This window comes from Lynx canadensis, chromosome A1 (genome assembly GCF_007474595.2).
Source record: "Lynx canadensis isolate LIC74 chromosome A1, mLynCan4.pri.v2, whole genome shotgun sequence".
Taxonomy (NCBI): Eukaryota; Metazoa; Chordata; class Mammalia; order Carnivora; family Felidae; genus Lynx; species Lynx canadensis.
In genome coordinates this window covers 87983514-87999694 of record NC_044303.2, presented here as the reverse complement: position 1 = coordinate 87999694, position 16181 = coordinate 87983514, and the positions used below count along the sequence as shown (strand labels likewise).

Below are 16181 nucleotides of genomic sequence, written 5' to 3'. Positions count from 1 at the left end.
TCCCTGCTGGGGTTGGCCACAGGGTGGGGGTGGACAGAGGCAGCCCCCCACCCCACAACCCCTCTGCTTCTTCTGAGTGCCCAGACTTAAGTGTCATGGAGACAAAGGTTGTGCGTGGCAAATAGAGGCAGAGTGGGAGGATGTTCAAGAAGACTTGCTGGAGGAGGGGAGTGGGAGGTGGGCCTGGTGCACTGGTGTGGCTGGTAAAGGGACCCCATTGCCTACACCCCCCAGAGCCTGAGGTGACCATTGTGCGGGGGCTGGAGGATGCCGAGGTGCAGGTCGACGGGGAGGTGGAGTTCAGTTGTGAGGTGTCACGGGCTGGGGCCATGGCTGTGGAGTGGCACCTCCAGGGCCTGCCACTACAGAACAACGAGGTGACAGAGCTGGCCGTGCGGGGTGGCCGCACCCACACGCTGCGGCTGAAGGGCGTGACCCCTGAGGATGCGGGTACTGTCTCCTTCCACGTGGGCGCCCACACATCCTCTGCCCAGCTCACTGTCCGAGGTAACGGGTGCCACATAAGCTCAAGCCCTCTGTATGCCAGAGACAAATGCCGGGGTCCCTGCCCCCGGGTCTGAGGGACGGGTGGGGAGGCGGCCCTGTGAGGGGTGACTTGGGGACAGTGGAGGTGTGATGGAGGGGTGCCCCACATGCTTGTGTTCAGGAAGTGGGATGGGGTGCTGGGAGGCACCCCTGACAGTGGGCAGTGGCATCCCAGATGCTGAGGCCCACACTGTGTGTCCGCTGTGCAGTCCCTGATGTGAGCATCCTGGAGCCCCTGCAAGATGTACAGCTCAGTGAGGGCCAGGACGCCCACTTCCGGTGCCAGCTATCCAGGGCCTGCGGCCAGGAGGCCCGCTGGGCCCTGGGAGGGGTGCCTCTGCAGGCCAATGAGATGAATGACATCACCGTGGAGCATGGCACACTGCATCTGCTCACCCTGCACAAGGTGGCTTCTCTGGGTCCTGCCCCATTCATGGTGCTCCCTGGGGAGTGGGGGGAAGTCTCCCACTCCATTCAGACCTGGCTGGGGGCCAGCCACGGTGCTCCCTGGGGAGTGGGGGGGGGATAGATTACCACTCCATTCAGACCTGGCTGGGGGCCAGCCGGGTTGCTCCCTGGGGACTGGGGGAGAAGGCTCCTACTCCATTCAGACCTGGCTGGGAGCCAGCCACGGTGCTCCCTGGGGAGTGGGGAGGAACACTCCCACTCCATTAAGACCTGGCTGGGAGCCAGCTGGGGTGCTCTCTGGGTAATGGGCGGGGGGAGGTTCCCACTCCATTCGGACCTGGTTGGGGGCCAGCCATGGTGCTTTCTGGGGAGTGGGGGGGAAGGCTCCCACTCCATTCAGACCTGGTTGGGGGCCAGCCATGGTCTCCCTGGGGAGTGGAGGGGAGGTTCCCACTCCATTCGGACCTGGCTGGAGGCCTGCAGAGATGGAATAGACCCCCTCTCTCCTTCAGGTGACCCTGGAAGATGCAGGAATCATCAGCTTCCAAGTGGGCTCATGTAGCTCAGAAGCCCAGCTGAAGGTCACAGGTGGGCAGCCCCCTCTCCTAACCAGCCCCTTGCTTGCAGATGTCTGTATTTCCTTAGTTGGGGAGCTGTTGGCAGTGGTGTGGCCAGAAGCCAATGCCTTCCAGAGGTGATCTTACCTTGGGATGGTGACCGTCCACCCCTTGATGGCTAAAGTCACACACCAGAAGGATAGTGTGTGGGGGATCCCAGGATTGGATTAGTGCTGTCCACAGGAGGGAGATGTGGGCCTGGGCCTTTGGGATTTCTCCCCTGTGAATGTCTACTCTTGTGGCACACTCCTGTGTGTGCCATGTAGATAATCATGTCTACATTGATACATGCCTGCACATCCATAGGTTTCCAAGTGACACATGTGGTTTTATACAACAGCATACAAGGTCCCAGGCATGTAGGGAGGACCTAAAGACCTTCAACTTGGGTTATACTTTGTCCCCAGAGCTGGTCATCTCTCTGAGTGCCTGACCCTGAGAGCTTCTCCTGTGCTGTCTTACTCCTGGTTGTCAAGCTGGCCCCATGCATCCACCATCCATCATTCATCTACATGTCCATCCACTACACATTCACCACCCATGTTTTTGTCCATGTATCATCTGTTTACCTATATGCTTATCCATTCATCTACCATTCACCCACCTACTATCCATCCATCCATCCATCCATCCATCCATCCTTTCATTTACCATCCATCTATCCATCTGTTGTCCATCTACTCTTCCATCCACCACCCATCCATCTGTCCAATCACCATCCACTTACATATTTGCTCATCTATCTACCATCTATTCATCCATGATTCATCCATCCACCATCTATCATTCATCTACACATTCATCCATTACACATTCACCACCTGTCTTTTTGTCCATTTATCATCCGTTTATCTGCTCATCTACCCACCCAACATTTTTGCATCCACCATTCATCCAACCATCCTTCATTCATCCATCTATCTACTGCTCATCTATCTGTCCACCATCCGTCTGTTCATTTACTGTCCATCTGTTCATCCATTATCCATCCACTCATCCATCTACCACCTATCATCCATCTGTTCACTTACCATCCATCTGTTCACCCACCATCCATCCATGGACATCCATCCATCCACCCGGCATCAATCTACCCTACATGCCTCTACCTGGAGAGGGCCTGAAGCTGTGCCATCAGGGAGTCCCCAGTCTGCTGGTAGAGTTAGACATAGAGATGGAGTGTGTCCTGAGTCTCAGGTGCCCCACCAGCCCAGATCTTGAGAGGGTGGACAGACGCAGTCAGCTCTGTGAACTGTGGGGCTGAGAAAGGCACCAGAGTGCAGTGCCCTCCAGCTGAGTGATGGGAGAGGGGAAGTATCCTGGGTGTTGTGATCCAGGTGGGTCCAGGAAGGGCCTGTGTGTTCTTAAGAGTGGGTATCTGTGAGGGGGCAGCGTGGGAGTGGATTGAGCCTTACAGGTCCCACTGAGGGCTGTGCCTTGGCCCCTCTTGGCCTGGTGTCCCCAGTTGAAGTGTGCTGAATGATGTAAAGATACCTGGCCATGGTCTTATGGGAGGGCCATGAGCATGGGGGTGGGGTACAAATGGGTGTCCTGGTAGGTGGTATATGGACAAGCTTGGGAGCTCTGTTGGGAGACGAGAATGGGGAGATGATGCAGTAGGGTGGGGACATGGTCAGGTGTGCACTTTTGGGAGAGGATAGGAGGGAAGGTGGGGGCTGGAATATCAATGGCGTACCCTGGGAAGGGTATGGGGGGTCTTCTGCAGGAGGGCCCAGCCATGGTGGGTACAGGGGTACACAGCAGGCATCGTCTGCATCTGGGAAGCCCCTGGGTTCAAGCCCCACTGTGTGACAGGGCAAGAGTCAGTTGCCATGCAACATTAGGGCCCCAGAATCTGAGGGCTGGAAGGACCTCGGGGCACGTCTGGGTAAATGGACCTCTGGGGACAGGAGAAACATCTACTTCCAAACGCCCAGGGATGGCAGTCTTACTTCCCAAGGGAGATCCCGCACTTTATGAGAGCAGGGGGCCCCATGACTTCTTCCTACCCCACACCCACCCCCCAAGGATTGGAGCCTTAGGGCTTGTCTGCTCTGCCTCCTGAAAAGGGCGTGGATGCAGGTGACCAGTCTCCTGTGGTGAAACAGGACATGTCCCAATGGGGGTGTTGGGTACAGGGGGCTAAGCTGCCCTCCCATGGGCTTGCTGTGGGTGGTTTCTGTGTCTCATTCTGCAAGCAAGGTGGGTCAGCTGGCCTGGGTGGACCTCTTGTCTCAGCCCCAAGGCAGCCTCTGCAGACCCCGGGTTGGCTCCACAGACCCAGGGTGCCTAGACCCCCTCCTTTTGCCCTCTTGCACAGAGGCAGTACCACGCCTGGTACGTGGCTTGCAGAACGTGGACGTCTTTGCGGGGGAGGTGGCCACATTCTCCTGTGAGGTGTCCCGTGCGGGGGGGCCGGAGGCCCGCTGGTGGCTGGATGGCACCCTGCTGCAGGATGGTCCCCAGAGTGCTATCTCCGTGCGTGACGGGACCTTCCACTCCCTCACACTCTCGGGCCTGGGGGTTGCTGACTCAGGCACCGTCACCTACCGTGCAGGGCCCCTGGTTTCCACGGCCAAGTTGTTGGTCAAAGGTATTGGCCAATGGGACCCTGCCCTGAGCTGACGCTTCTGTACCTGCTGACCCTGAACGCTTGCTGCGGGCTCCCAGGGTGCCGGGTCCAGGGCTGGCCCCAGGACTCGAGCTGGGCATCGCTCTGTGTGTGCCGTGGGCAGGCATGGTGGGAGGTCTGCTGTCCCGATTTGTGGAGGAGGAGGCCAGGCTGGGGAGAGGTGAAGCCAACCCCATGCCCACCTCCCTGTGGGGCGCCAGGCCTGGCTTCCTGCCTGGTCACCATTCTGTGGCTGTCTATCCCTCAGGTGCTCGCCCAGAGGGCAGCTGGGGAGTGAGAGCCCCCTTCCTGGTCCTGGGCCTGGCCTGCTCTGTCCCTGCTCGCCACTGCTTCCCTTGCTGTGGGCTCAGTTGGGGTCCTGTGACCATCTGGGAAAGAGCCATCTTTGGGGAGGATGACAGTGGGGTGTCCGGTCCTCCAGGATGGCTGGCCAACAAGGCTTCACTCGGTGCTTCTGTGGAATAAGTGCAGACATTCACCCATGTCCAAGGGGCAGATCAGTTGTTGAGTAGGATTTCAGCAGGCTGAGATGGGACAGGGACCCCGAGGTTGGCGAGGCCCCTGGGGGTGCCATGGGCCCAGCAGAGTTCATAGACCCTGAGCAGGGGTGTTGTGCCCCTGCTGAGGCAAAGCATGCCCTGGGCCAGGGCTGGGGAGGGAGGCAGAAGGTTCAGGAAGGGCCCAGCCCCGACAGAGGCCAAGCCTCCAGTGCCATCTACCCCAGGGAGGGCACAGCTTCCCCCATGAGGAGGGCCCTGGGCTGCCGCGATGGGTTCTCCTCCTGCCGCAGCCCCCCCCCCCCCCGCCCAACACCGCTTGCTTGCTGCTGAGCTGCTGAGAGCAGAGGGTGGGTGGGGTGCAGCCATGCTGCACCAGCTGACACATGACCGGGGTGTCGGCCGACAGATCCCACGGTGGAGGTGGTCAGTGCCATGCAGGACCTGGCCGTGGAGGAGGGCGGCCCAGCCGAGCTCCTCTGCCAGTACTCAAGGCCTGTGCAGGCCACGTGGAAGATGGACAAGCAGGAGGTGTGCGCTGACGGGCGCCGTGTCATCATAGAGCAGGACTGGACCGTGGCCAGGCTGTCGTTCAGGCCGGCCTTGCCCTGCGACAGTGGCATCTATTCTTGTGAGGCTGCGGGCACCCGTGTGGTGGCCCTGCTGCAGGTGCAAGGTGAGGCCTTGCACGGCTCCAGCGTGGTTGGGGCCATCCTTCCTGGTGCAGAGGCGGGTGTGACAGTCAGCATTATGTGGCCGTGCTGGAAAGACAGGGCCCCAACAGGCAGGCCTCCGCTCCTCCTGGAGCTGCCTGATGGGACAGGAGGGGGGTACTGGGCTGCATGCCCTGAGTCCCTGATCTTAGGTGGGGCACTGGAGCCCTGTGTCCCTGTCTGCACACAGCAAGGATACCGTGTGGGGGACCAGGGGTGGGGGGGCAGTTGACTGCAGCCCCCAGGGGAGGGACATCATTTGGCCGCTGCCAGTTCCTGGTTGGGAAGATCAGAACACTGCCCAGTGAGGAGTGATCTGGAGGCATTAGTGAGAGGGCCATCCAAGCCAGGACAAGCAGGTCCTGGTTCTGTAAACAGTGACGTTTTTAAAGCACCTTTTTCTGGTTCCAGGAGGCACAGCTCGGAATAGACAGCAATCCCTCCCTCCAGGGGGCTGTCCCTCTGGGAGCTGAAGTTAGACGTGACAGCAGCTATGGGGAGGGGCTGCCCTTTGAGCCCAGACCTGAGGGAGGCGGGGGTGCAGCTGAGGCATGGGACCATCTGGGATGGGTAGGGTACAGTGGAGCCCAGAGAGGCAGAAAGGGCAGGGGCTCACTGCTGCTTTGACATCTGGGATGTCTAACCCCCATTGGTGCTGTTGATTTTGATGTGGGCAGGAAAGGAGCTGGGATGTGGGGAAGTCTGGTCTGTGGTATGAGGAGCCCGGGAGTGGGACGGTGGCCAGAAGAGGGACATGGGTGGGTCCTGTGGGGGCGTCTGCTCTGAGATGCCCTGCCCCATTCACTCCCTGGGGCTTCGTGTCCAGAGCAGATGCCCCTACCTGCAGGGCATGTGTACTCTGTGGATAAGCTGGGACTGAGCACTAGGGCTGTGAATAGGTTCTAGTTGGGTATGTATCCCAGAGAGCAGTTGGGGCTGTGGTTGCCCCATCCCCCATTGCCCAGGTCAGGCTCTGTAGCGGCTTCCTAAAGTCATGTGGGTCAAGGTCACACCCTTCCCAGCATCCAGACCAGCCCTGGGTCACCTGGTTCTCCTTTCCTGCCTCACATGTGCCCTGCCCAGCTCAGTCATGCCCAGCCTGAGATTCTTCCTCCTCCAGGAAGTTGCTCAGACTTCCCACTGGCATCACTTGCTGTATAGGTGGTGTATCATGGGAATGGGCCGTGGCAGGTGGTAAGCCTGGGCTGCTGTTGGGGCCAGGCAAGCCCAGTCCTGAGCTCATGGCTTAACACATCAAACACACATCCACTTATTAAGTCTGGTGTACTATGCGAACAAGAGAGCTGGAGAGGGGTGGGGAAGTAGGGCAGGGGTCTCTCTGGTCCCTGTGGGTGAGGGGAGCAGCCCAGCATGTCTGATAGCGCTGGCTGAAGATTGGGAAGAAAGGGGGCCATTTTCAGAGTCCCACGCTGCAACCTGGGCAGGGGCATATAACTCTTGCTGGGGGCAGGGTTTGAGCCTGGCTGTGGGCTGGGCAGCTTTGGGAATACCTGTGAGGCTTCTCACCTGTCTGGTGTGGAGAAGCACCTCCTCCCTGGCCACCAGCCAAGGCAAGCTACCAGCGTGGTGATGGTATGGGAGTGGGCAGGGCCTCAAGAGGCCCCCGTGGTGGCCCCATGTGGACACCGTGCACTGCCCTCCACTGGGCCACATGCTGGTCAGCCCTTAAGCCCTTCTAATGGGGGTGGGCTCTTCCACATAACTCTGCAGGGGGCCCTGGGGCAGAGGAGGCCCCAGCGCACCCTGAGCCGCCGCCTTCCCCGCAGCCAAGAACACAGTGGTGCGTGGCCTGGAGAACGTGGACGCACTCGAAGGCGGCGAGGCGCTGTTCGAGTGCCAGCTGTCCCGCCCCGAGGTGGCCGCCCACACCTGGTTGCTGGACGATGAGCCTGTGCGAACCTCCGAGAACGCGGAGGTGGTCTACTTCGAGAACGGCCTGCGGCACCTGCTGCTGCTCAAAAACCTGCGGCCGCAGGACAGCTGCCGGGTGACCTTCCTGGCAGGGGACGTGGTGACGTCCGCGTTCCTCACAGTCAGAGGTTAGGGGTGCGGGGCGGGGCTGAGGCCTCACGGGGGGGGGGGCGTGTATCTGGAGACCCCTCCCACCGGCTGCCGCTCAGCAGGTGTGTGGGGTCTCTGAGACCCCTCCCACTGCATCCTCCGCTGTAGAGGTACAGGGCTGGGGGCTGAGGACGTTGGTGGAGGGGGGGGGCGTCGGTCTTTTGAGACCCCTCCTGCCAGATGCCGGGCTTCCTTCTCTGCCAGGAGCAGGGGGGCGGGGCTGGCGGGACCCGGTGGCCGGGAGATTTCCCAGACCTGCCTCCAGGCCGGCGCGCTCACCGCATACCCCGGCCCCCGCAGGCTGGCGCCTGGAGGTACTGGAGTCCCCGCAGGACGCGGCCGTGCGAGCCGGTGGGCAGGTCCGCTTCAGCTGCACGCTCAGTGAGGCGGTGCCGGTGGGCGAGGCGACGTGGTACATCAACGGGGCCGCCGTGCAGCCGGACGACCGCAACTGGACGGTCACCGCCGACGGCAGCCACCACACCCTGCAGCTGCGCAGTGCCCAGCCACAGCACGCTGGCGAGGTCACCTTCGCCGCCCGCGACGCTGTGGCCTCCGCGCGGCTCACCGTGCTAGGTGGGTGGTTTGGGCCGCCTGCGGGCAGGCAGGTTGCGACCAGGGTTCTGCTGTTCCAGCCCCAGAGGCTGCCATCCAGGTAGGCTCAGGGTACACTGTCTCCCTGGCTCTGAAGTGCACGACCTTTGCGCTCTCAGACGGTCGGGGCCACCAAGTACAGGGGCTCACGGGCCAGCGCCCACTTCTCACCCCAGGATCAGAAACCAGGCAGGCAAGGCTGGGCACCCGCGGGCGCGGACCGGGAGCCTCCACTGACCAGCTCCGTCCCCGCAGGCCTCCCAGACCCTCCAGAGGACGCAGAGGTGGTGGCGCGCAGCGGCCGTTCGGTAACGCTGTCCTGGGTGGCGCCTGCAAGCGACGGTGGCGGCGGTCTCTGCGGCTATAGGGTGGAGATGAAGGCGGCGGCCACAGGCGAGTGGCAGCTGTGCCATGAGCTGGTGCCTGGGCCTGAGTGCGTGGTGGACGGCCTGGCCCCCGGGGAGACCTACCGCTTCCGCGTGGCAGCAGTGGGCCCAGCAGGGGCTGGGGAGCCCGTGCACCTGCCGCAGACAGTGAAGCTCGGTGAGTGGTTGCCCTTCCTAAGGTGGGTGGTGGTAGTCCCGCCTGGAGCGCTCCAGACCTCCCCAAGCTGGAGAGCCCCAGTGCGTCCTTTCTGAAGTGGCTTTGTTTCTGGCAGAGGCCCTGGAGCCAGTGCCTGCGGCCAGCGCCCCCGTGCCTGCGGTCCCCACCCCCGTGTCTTCAGTCCCCGTGCCTGTGGCCCCGGTTCCTGCGCACCCAGCTCCCACACCTCCCGCTCCCGAGAGCCGGCAGGTGGCTGCCGGCGAGGACGTGTGTCTGGAGTGTGAGGTGGCCGAGGCGGGCGAGGTGGTGTGGCTGAAGGGGGCGGAGGTCATCCAACCCAGTGGGCGCTTCCAGGTTCTCTGCCAGGGTCAGCGGCGGACGCTGGTGATCCGGGGCTTCTCAGCGGAGGACCAGGGGGAGTACCGCTGTGGCCTCACCCGAGACCCGGCCTCCTCTGCAGCTGCCTCCTTCCAGGGTGTGTCCTTGGGACCCAGCTAAGGTGGGGGTGGGGTGGGGTGGGGCGGGGTGGGTGGGGGTAAGCCAGCCCCTCCTCTTCATCAGCTCCTTGATCCTCTTGGGGAGCCCCTCTCACACCAAAGAAGACTGAGGTCTGGTGGGGAGATGCACAGACCCGTGTGGCTGAGTCTCTTGTCACAAATCATAGAGCTGGTACCTCAAGCCACACTGCTCCCTGAGCACGTCCTGGCCAACACATCCCTTGGTACCCACTGCTGGTCCCCTAAGCTCTCGGACCCTGCCTTCTGAGCCTCCTCCTCATGCACAGGGACCTCTTGTGCTCTGAGTCCTCCCACTATGAGCGTCCCCACTCTGACCACATTCCCCTGTGCTCTGAAACCCCCACTATAAGCCTCCCCACTCTGACCACCTTCACCTGGTGCTCTGAACCCCCACTATGAGCCTCCCTACTCTGATGGCCTCTCCCCTATGCTCTGAGCCCCCCACTATGAGCCTCCCCACTCTGACCACCTCTCCCCTGTGCTCTGAAACCCCCACTATAAGCCTCCCCACTCTGACCACATCTCCCCTGTGCTCTGAAGCCCCCACTATGAGCCTCCCCACTCTGACCACCTTCCCCTGTGCTCTGAGCCCCCCACTATGAGCCTTCCCACTCTGACCACCTTCCCCTGTGCTCTGAGCCCCCCACTATGAGCCTCCCCACTCTGACCACCTCTCCCCTGTGCTCTGAACCCCCCGCTATGAGCCTCCCCACTCTGACCACCTTCCCCTGTGCTCTGAACCCCCTCACACTATTTGTCCCACTGCATCTGCACTGATCCTGGCCCCGTGCTCCCCTGGGCTCACTCCTCCTGTGCAGGTACCCAAGGTAGGGTGAAGTCTGGCTTCAGCAGGGGAAGCTGAGGCTGAGAGGGCAGTTCAGAGCCTCTGAAACTTCATAAAGACTGGACCTCCAGAAAACCCTGGTGGCCCAGGGAGGTGCCAGAGGCCTACTGAGGGGAACCACATAGCCGCCATGGCCAGCCTGGGGTCGAGGGTCTGTCCCAACTCTGCTGATCAGTCTCCTGTCCTTCTTAGTGGTGCTGACCACGGGATCTGAGGACGAGGCCCCTGCACAGCCCAGCCTGCCCCCCGAGGCAGCCCAGGAGGGTGACCTGCACCTGCTGTGGGAGGCCCTGGCCCGGAAGCGTCGCATGAGCCGTGAACCCACGCTGGACTCCATCAGTGAGCTGCCCGAGGAGGATGGTCGTTCACCACGCCCGCAGCAGGAGGTAGAAGAAGCGGCCCCAGACCTCTCTGAGGACTACTCCACAGCAGACGAGCTGGCACGCACTGGCGAGGCCGACCTCTCGCATACCAGCTCTGACGACGAGTCCCGGGCAGGCACTCCCTCCCTGGTTACCTACCTCAAGAAGGCTGGGAAGCCCAGCACCTCACCACTGGCCGGCAAGGTGAGTGTCCAGTGTGGCCTTCGAAGAGAGGCCTGGATGTCTCAGATCTTCATCAGCCATATGCCCACCCATTTCTCCATTATCCATACATCTGTCCATCTAACATCCATTTATACAACCACCTATCCACTCACCACCCATCTGCCATCCATTCTCTGTCCATGCATCCATCCATCCACTACCAACCCACCCATCTATGCATCCATCGATCCACCATTCACCATCCATCCATCCATCCATCCTTCCACCATTCACCCACCCATCCACCATCCCCCCACCCACCCATCCAGCCAGCCACCCACCCAGCCAGCAGGCCCAGCCAGCCACACCAGCCACCACCCAGCCAGCCAGCCAGCCACCATGCACCCAGCCACCACCCATCTCACTACCATCCACCATCCCCACCCACCCATCCATCCATCCACCATTCACCCATCCATCCATCCATCATCCATCCATCCATCCACCATTTACCCACCCATCCACCACCCATCCATCCATCCATCCATCCACCATTCACCCACCCACCCATCCCTCCATCCAACATCCCCCACCCACCCATCCCCCACCCACCCATCCACCATTCACCATCCATCCATCCATCCATCCATCCACCACTTACCCACCCATCCATCCACCATGCCCTACCCACCCACCCATCCATCCACCATCCACCCACCCATCTCCCACCACCCATGCATCCTCCCACCCACCATCCACCTGGCTGTTAAGAGCTAAACTGGTCTCTCTGTGGTGTTCCTCACAACCTGTCAGTCCCCGTCCAGGTAACCATTAGAAATGATTTCAGGGAGGGTGGGCTTGCCTCTCGGTGGCAACAGGAGTCATAAGGCATCCAGCCTCTGTGAAAGTTATGCAATTTCAGGCAGGCAGAAGGCAGAGCAGCATGGTGAAGTGAAACATGAGCTTTGCTTCCAGCTTCCTGTATGTCCCTGCACTGTCCTTTCTCTGTCACGGGCCTCAGTTTCCCTGCCTTACCTGTGCACACAGCTTGGGATCCCTGCAGTTGGGAAGCCACCGAAGCATCAGGAACAGCCACCTGCAGTTCACCCACCCCCGGGAAGCCTGAGGGCTGAAGACCTGGGTGACCCGTCCATGGACAAGGCAGCGGTGAAGATCCAGGCTGCCTTCAAAGGCTACAAGGTCCGCAAAGAGATGAAGCAGCAGGAAGGACCCGTGTTCTCCCGCACGTTTGGGGACACTGAGGCACAGGTGGGAGATGTCCTGCGTCTGGAGTGTGTGGTGTCCAGCAAGGCGGATGTGCGTGCTCGCTGGCTGAAGGACGGCGTGGAGCTGACTGACGGCCGGCACCACCACATCGACCAGCTTGGGGACGGCACTTGCTGTCTGCTGGTGACGGGCCTGGGCCGTGCAGACGCTGGCCGCTACACCTGCCAGGTGAGCAGCAAGTTCGGCCACGTGGCCCACAGCGCCTGTGTGGTAGTCAGCGGGACGGAGAGCGAGGCGGAGAGCTCCTCGGGGGGCGAGCTGGATGACGCCTTCCGCCGAGCAGCCCGGCGGCTGCACCGCCTGTTCCGCACCAAGGGCCCGGCCGAAGTATCGGACGAAGAGCTCTTCCTGAGCGCAGACGAGGGCCCGGCGGAGCCGGAGGAGCCGGGGGACTGGCGGACGTACCGCGAAGAAGAGCACTTTGTCTACATTCGCTTCGAGGCGCTTGCCGAGGCCCACCGTGCGGCCACCTGCTTCCGAGAGATGTTTGGCACCATGGGCATCGGCGTGGACATCAGCCTGTCAGAGCAGGGGCCCCGGGGGGTGGAGATGCGCATCAGCAAGGTGGCGCCTACCCCCGCAGCAGCTCAGGAGGTGGTGCCCCGGCCGCTGACCACAGACGCCGGTGAGTCTGCGCGCTGTCTGTGGCGGGGCCGGAAGGGGGAGGGGCGACAAGGGAGGAGGGGTGGGGGCGGGGTCTGGAGGTGGAGGACAGGAAGGGAGAGGGCGGGGCCTGGAAGAGGAGGAGCGGGGCTGGAAAGGAAGGGCGGGGCAGGGAAAAGGGGGCGGGGGCTGGAAGGGGGAGGGGCCTGGGATGAGGAGGGGTGGGGCGGTAAAGGGTGGAGCCTAGAATGGGGATGGGGCGGGGCCTGGAAGGGAAGGTGGGGCGGGGCCTGGAAGGGAGGGTGGATCAGGGCCGGGAGGGGGAGGGGCAGGGCCGGGAGGTGGGGGGGCAGGGCCGGTGTGACCTGGGTCAGCTGAAGACTCAGGGAGCTGGCTGGGCTCCAGCTTGGGGCCACTGCGGATGCAGCTGCCTGAGCTGGAGGAGCCCTGAATTTGGAGTTAGAGCTCGGTTTAAGTCCAGCTCTGTCTGTTACGTGCTAGCCACTCTGAGCCTCAGTGTTGTCTATGAAGTGGGTATAAGAATATGGACTTTCCAGAGTTTGTGTTTGCTCCGTGAGGGCTTGGGGTAAAACCAGTATAAAAGGTGGCATTCCACGGCCCCCATCTTCTGCTCCAGCAACTAAGTTACTTTTAAAGCTACTCCACCATTCCCTTGTGTTTCCCTAGGAGTAAAGAAGGTGTATAACCCCCATGGCCTCATGTCTGGAAACCTCCCCTGTGCAATTATGGGCCATTCTCATGCTTGCAGCCCACACAACTTCTGTCTCTCTTTACCTGCCCCTCCTACCTGTTTCCTGCCCACTATCCCTCTGGCTTCTCAGTGGCTTGAGATGCAGGCTGGCAAGGAGAGGATCCTCCTAGAGAACAGGGGTGAAGCTGGCAGACGCAGAATTGTGTTTAGCCCCGGGGTCTGCAAGCACTCCCACGTGAATGGGTGCTGTGAACTGGATGCACACTGAGCCGCTGGCAGCTGGGCTGACTGGTGGAGACCCTGGGGCCAGCTTATTGCATACCCTGCCTGACCCTCCCAGCCCCAGTGTTCCTGACTGAGCTGCAGAATCAGGAGGTGCAGGACGGGTACCCTGTGAGCTTCGACTGTGTGGTGACAGGCCAGCCGGTGCCCACCGTGTGCTGGTTCAAGGACGGCAGGATGCTGGAGGAGGATGACCACTACATGATCAGTGAGGACCAACAGGGTGGCCACCAGCTCATCATCACTGCAGTGGTGCCTGCAGACATGGGTGTCTACCGCTGCATGGCTGAGAACAGCATGGGTGTGTCGTCCACCAAGGCAGAGCTCCGTGTGGACCGTGAGTGTGGCAGCCCCCAGAGAGCACTGGTTTCGGGTCGGACAGGATGTGGAGCCTCATATCTTGTGGCTGGGGTGGGGGCAGAGACCTTATCTCCTTGGGAGGTGCCTAGGCTGGGGAGGGGCCTGGGACAGTTTGGAGGTGTCCGGCACACTTGGGCGGTTAGCTATGGCACAACAAGAAATATGTACTTGGTCTTGTTCCGGGTTCCTAGCACACAGTTCTTAAATCCCTGGAAGTTTCCCGAGTGATAAGGGACCAGGAGGCATGTTGTATTCTAATGCCGAGACTCCTGGTGGGCCTCAGGACAAGTACATCCATTTGATTGTTGACAGAAGTGCAAGGGCAATTAAGTGGAGGCAGGATAGAATTTCAGATTCAAGGATAGAATCTCAAGTAGTGCTGGAGTCATTGGGACATTTATAGGCAAAGAATTAGACCTTGGCTTTATACAAAAATTAGCTCAAAATGGACTATATATGTAAATGTTAAATACAAAACTATGAAGGTTTCAGGAAAAAAAATAGGGAAAAATATTTAGGATCCAGGAGAACACTCCTTAGATTTGATACTAAGCACACCCATAAAAGGGAAAATTGGTAAAGGTTATGAATGTTTGCTCTGAGAAAGACCCGGTGCAGAGGGTTGTCAGAGTACAGGATGGGAGAAGGTATCTGCAAACCACATATCTAGTAAAGGACTTTATCTAAAAATATATACAAGAAATTCTACCTCTGAAACCAATAAAAATAAGGAAAGCATGAAATATATGTGCAGGAAAACTTGGGTTTGTGAGCATAATTCATTCCGGAAACATGTTTGTAATCCAAAGTGCTCGTATATCAAAGCAAATTTCCCCATAAGAAACAATAGAAACTCAGATGACTTGCTCCACAGCCCCCAAATACTCATATAAAAATGATTACAATACTGTAATATAATGCAAAATAATCAAGAAAATACAAAATATAAAGAAAAATTAACATGTACTTACCCTGAAAATGTTTGTGGCTGGTGTAAGGGAGACAAGGGAGAGGAGGATTATTGTGTAGGGCAACCTTCACTATCACTAATGGAATCACTGCTATCTATTGGTTCCATGGAACCTTCTGCATGGGGGCCATTTCATACACTCACATGGATGTTGACCTCACTACAGTATTAATAAACTCTTGTCACGTATTGAATGTAACTGTCAGTAAGGCGGCAGAGGAAATGATCTATATCTGCAGGCAGCCTGACCTAGAATGAAGCTAAGCATTCCTACCTAAGCTCACTCTTGTATGGAAAAGCAAAGGGCTGTCCATAGGTGATTGGAAGTGACAAAAAAAAAAAAAAAAAAAAAAAAAAACAAAAACCACAAGTGCCAGTTGTGGGCACCTTCCAATGTTTTGAAAAACCACTGATTTCTGTGAAATGCCATGGCCTGAGACTGAGCATGAGCATCTGAGCATAGAAGACAATCACCCACAATCCTGCAGTGAGAGAGAAAGAGAGAAAGAGAGAGAGAAGAACCATTGGCTCAGTTGTAATCATGTGACATTCAGTGTCACGTACTACTCATATTGCAACACATCGCTCAGTTTATCAAGTTAAAATTTATTAGAAATGTTTGCTCATCTTGTGGAATGCTCGCAGAACAAGTTGTTCACAATCCACAGTTTTACTGTGTATATAAAGAATGGTCGGGGTGCCTGGGTGGCGCAGTCGGTTAAGCGTCCGACTTCAGCCAGGTCACGATCTCGCGGTCCGTGAGTTCGAGCCCCGCGTCAGGCTCTGGGCTGATGGCTCGGAGCCTGGAGCCTGTTTCCGATTCTGTGTCTCCCTCTCTCTCTGCCCCTCCCCCGTTCATGCTCTGTCTCTCTCTGTCCCAAAAATAAATTAAAAAAAAAAAAAAAAAAAAAGAATGGTCAACAGTAAACAATAAAAAAAAAAGAAATTAAAAATCCAGTTAGAACAGGAGCAAAAGACATGTCCAGATGTTTCACACCAGAGGACACCCTGAAGGCAAATAACATGGAAGATATTCACCATCATTAGCCACCAGGGAAATGCTGATCAAAACCCCAGCGAGACGTCACTCTACACTTAGCAGGATGGCTAAAATAAAAAATAGAGACAACACCCAGTGCTGGCGAGGAGGCAGAGAAACAGGATTGATTATGCATTGCTGGCAGGAATGTAACATGGTACACTCCATCTGGGAAAGAGGGTGGCAGTCAGTTACAAAACCAACCGCATAGCTAACATGTAATGCAACAGTTGCTGTTTTTGGTGTTTATCCCAGAGAAATGAAATCCCAAATTCATAATAAAACTTGTACCCAAAGGCTCTTAGCAACCTTATTCTCAACAGCCAGTAACTGGTCACAACCCAGCTGTCCTTCAGTGGGCGATGGTTACATAGTGGTACAGCCATTGTAGGGAACACTGCTTGGCA

At 58.6% G+C, this 16181-nt stretch overlaps 1 protein-coding gene across 33 annotated transcripts in view; it reads left to right on the top strand.

Annotated features, from left to right (window-relative positions):
• The window catches only part of OBSCN (obscurin, cytoskeletal calmodulin and titin-interacting RhoGEF), a 156058-nt gene that overhangs the window by 98387 nt on the left and 41490 nt on the right, over positions 1–16181 (top strand). For 30 of the 33 annotated variants that reach the window (XM_030315066.1, XM_030315285.1, XM_030315232.1 and 27 more), the window contains 12 exons: positions 235–507; positions 756–952; positions 1467–1542; positions 3892–4164; positions 5110–5376; positions 7201–7473; positions 7796–8071; positions 8345–8632; positions 8748–9107; positions 10187–10560; positions 11569–12433; positions 13464–13742. In XM_030315066.1, coding sequence (XP_030170926.1) covers positions 235–507; positions 756–952; positions 1467–1542; positions 3892–4164; positions 5110–5376; positions 7201–7473; positions 7796–8071; positions 8345–8632; positions 8748–9107; positions 10187–10560; positions 11569–12433; positions 13464–13742 — 3801 coding nt within the window. The remainder of the gene's footprint in view (positions 1–234; positions 508–755; positions 953–1466; positions 1543–3891; positions 4165–5109; positions 5377–7200; positions 7474–7795; positions 8072–8344; positions 8633–8747; positions 9108–10186; positions 10561–11568; positions 12434–13463; positions 13743–16181) is intronic. The other 3 variants (XM_030315328.1, XM_030315240.1, XM_030315126.1) reach the window with 2 other exon arrangements.